Source organism: Penaeus vannamei, chromosome 17 (genome assembly GCF_042767895.1).
Source record: "Penaeus vannamei isolate JL-2024 chromosome 17, ASM4276789v1, whole genome shotgun sequence".
Lineage (NCBI taxonomy): Eukaryota > Metazoa > Arthropoda > Malacostraca > Decapoda > Penaeidae > Penaeus > Penaeus vannamei.
The window spans coordinates 39747287-39749786 of record NC_091565.1 but is presented as its reverse complement, the minus strand read 5'-3'; the positions used below and the strand labels follow the sequence as shown (position 1 = coordinate 39749786).

Sequence of the window (2500 nt, the reverse complement as noted above, 5' to 3'; positions counted from 1 at the left end):
CTCTCCCTCCCCTGTCCCATCTCTAACCCCTTCCCCTCCACTACCCAACCCCCCCCCCCTCCTCTCCTTCCCCCCGCTTCGAACCATCCCTCGAGCACTGCTTCCGTTACAGCATACCTATTTATCATCCGGCCCGTCGGAATTAACCGGAATTACGCCATCTCCGCACTCTATTACTAAGGTTAATGGCCCAATCTGCCCCTGGTCTGACGCGCGAGTGCCAAGGCAACCTCAATCTATGAGGATGATTAACATTAACAGCCGCAGATTCTCGGAATGAGATGCGGTCGCAAACGGCGTCTTTTTGAGAGAAAGAAAAAAATATATATATATAGAAGACCAAATAAAACTGAAGAGATAAGGGTTAGCCATTTCGCTCGTTTAATAATAAGTGGGATTATTTAGCTTCCTCTTATTGGCTGGGTAAATGGATGAATGATTCTAAAACCACAAGATGATTGTCTCCGATACAAAGGAAGTATGCAGATGAGTCTTTGTACCTAGGAAGTTATATTAGCTCTCGATATCGCCAATTCAGCACTGACAGTAACAATATCATATGGTTTTCATTCCTCCGCTCTGGCTGTAAACAAACGATTGAAAAAAGGTGAATTGCATTTCTCTCTTCTCTAATTGCCTCGTTTGGTGGCTACTTGTCTCTGATTTTGCTTTCGACTATATGGAATTGTCGTCTAAAAGGAAAATGAACTACTTCGATAATGACGTGAATGTGGAATATAGACAGATATTATCTTCCATTGTCAACAAACGAAATTCTGCAAATCTGCAATGTTGTGCTGCAATTGATATCCTGTACAATGTGTTCACTGGACCTTGAAATCGGCTTACGTTTCGCCTTTTAGCTACTGTTGTGTACGATATCGTTAGGATATGAGAAAAGCAGTAATTACAACAACGATCATAACAATGAAGATAATCATGAAAGTAATAATAATCATAATGTTGATAATGATAATAATGATTGCTAGATGTAAAGGGAAATGATAAATCAATAAAAGTTATAATCAAAATACTAGTGGCAGTAATGATAGCATTGGTGATCCCTGCAATAGTAAAGACAATAATAATGTAATAATCATAATATCACCTACAATAAAACAGCTGTACTGCTGTTATTACTACCAATAGTACCAAATCAATAACAACAGCAACGTCGAAAAAAAGGAAGTAATAACAGTAACTCTAACCTATACAGGAATTTACAGGACAATAGAAAAAAAAATAAAAGATAATGATAATAATAGAACCCCCTTTTCTGGAATTTTCAGGAGACACGAGCACTTCCGAGGGAGGTGTGTCGGTTGGGGGCGTGGTGGGCGGCCTGGCAGTGACACTGGTGCTGCTCGTGGGCGTCGTGGTGCTGAGGAACTACTGTAGGCGGCGTCGAGGTAGGAGGAAGCAAGAACCCCGCCCACAGTCAGATGATAGCAACCCTGACGTAGTGCCCAATATCGGTAAGTGTGTATGGGTGGGCAGTGAGGGGTGTAGAGCATGCACAGAATGTACAGTATATTGGGTTATTTTATGTCGGCTAGGAGCGTTTATGTGTACTGCGGTGTAGGTATGGGGGATATGTATACGTACTTCTCTTTTTTAACTTGGAAGTAATTGTGTGTGTGTGTGTGTGTGTGTGTGTGTGTGTGTGTGTGTGTGTGTGTGTGTGTGTGTGTGTGTGTGTGTGTGTGTGTGTGTGTGTGTAAGCGTTTGTGAGCATAGACCAGGCTAAATCAAATGTTCGGCCTTTCTTACTTCTACAATAGTTGGGCACCATTAAGGTCCATAACAATAGTGAATATGCATTTTGTTTACACCAAGGTCGAAAAGGTCACATTTCCCACAATTGTTAAGGGAACCAATGTTTCTTTGTGTCAAGGAATTCAAAGTAACAAAAGGTTTCACGCAGATCTGGTGCTAAAAATTGTGTTATTTTCTCGGTAAATGGAATATGAGCGAGAGGGAGGGTAGAAGGACACGCATGCACACACACACACACACACACACACACACACACACACACACACACACACACACACACACACACACACACACACACACACACACACACACACACACACACACACAATTACACACAATCACACACATAAAGAGAAAGGGGAAAATAAGGCAGACGAGTAGGGAGAGGTGAAGGAGATTTTGAGAAGAATGCAGATGGGAAGGAAGAAGAAGGAGGAAGAAGTATAAGAGATATCAAAAAATAAGTAAATGAATAAAAAGAGAGAGACAGAGAGGTGGGGTGGGGAGGGAAGAGGTGGAGGATGAGAAGGAGAGAGTAAGCGAGAAAATGAAATATGCAGAGAGAAAATGAGACGGGAGGTGCGCACAGTCAGAATATTGATGGAGAGAGAGAGATAGAGAGATAAAGAGAGAGAGAGAGAGAAAGATACAGAGAGAAGCTACTGGGGTCAGACTCGCATACAAGCAGATATTGTAGCAGACAGACAGGGACTGTAAAATAGAG

The 2500-nt window shown here is 42.0% G+C and overlaps 1 protein-coding gene across 1 annotated transcript in view; it reads left to right on the top strand.

Moving 5' to 3' along the window:
* The window catches only part of LOC138864682 (uncharacterized), a 24377-nt gene that overhangs the window by 4727 nt on the left and 17150 nt on the right, over positions 1–2500 (top strand). The window contains exon 4 of the mRNA XM_070132547.1: positions 1290–1475. Within this exon, the coding sequence (XP_069988648.1) occupies positions 1290–1475 (186 nt within the window). The remainder of the gene's footprint in view (positions 1–1289; positions 1476–2500) is intronic.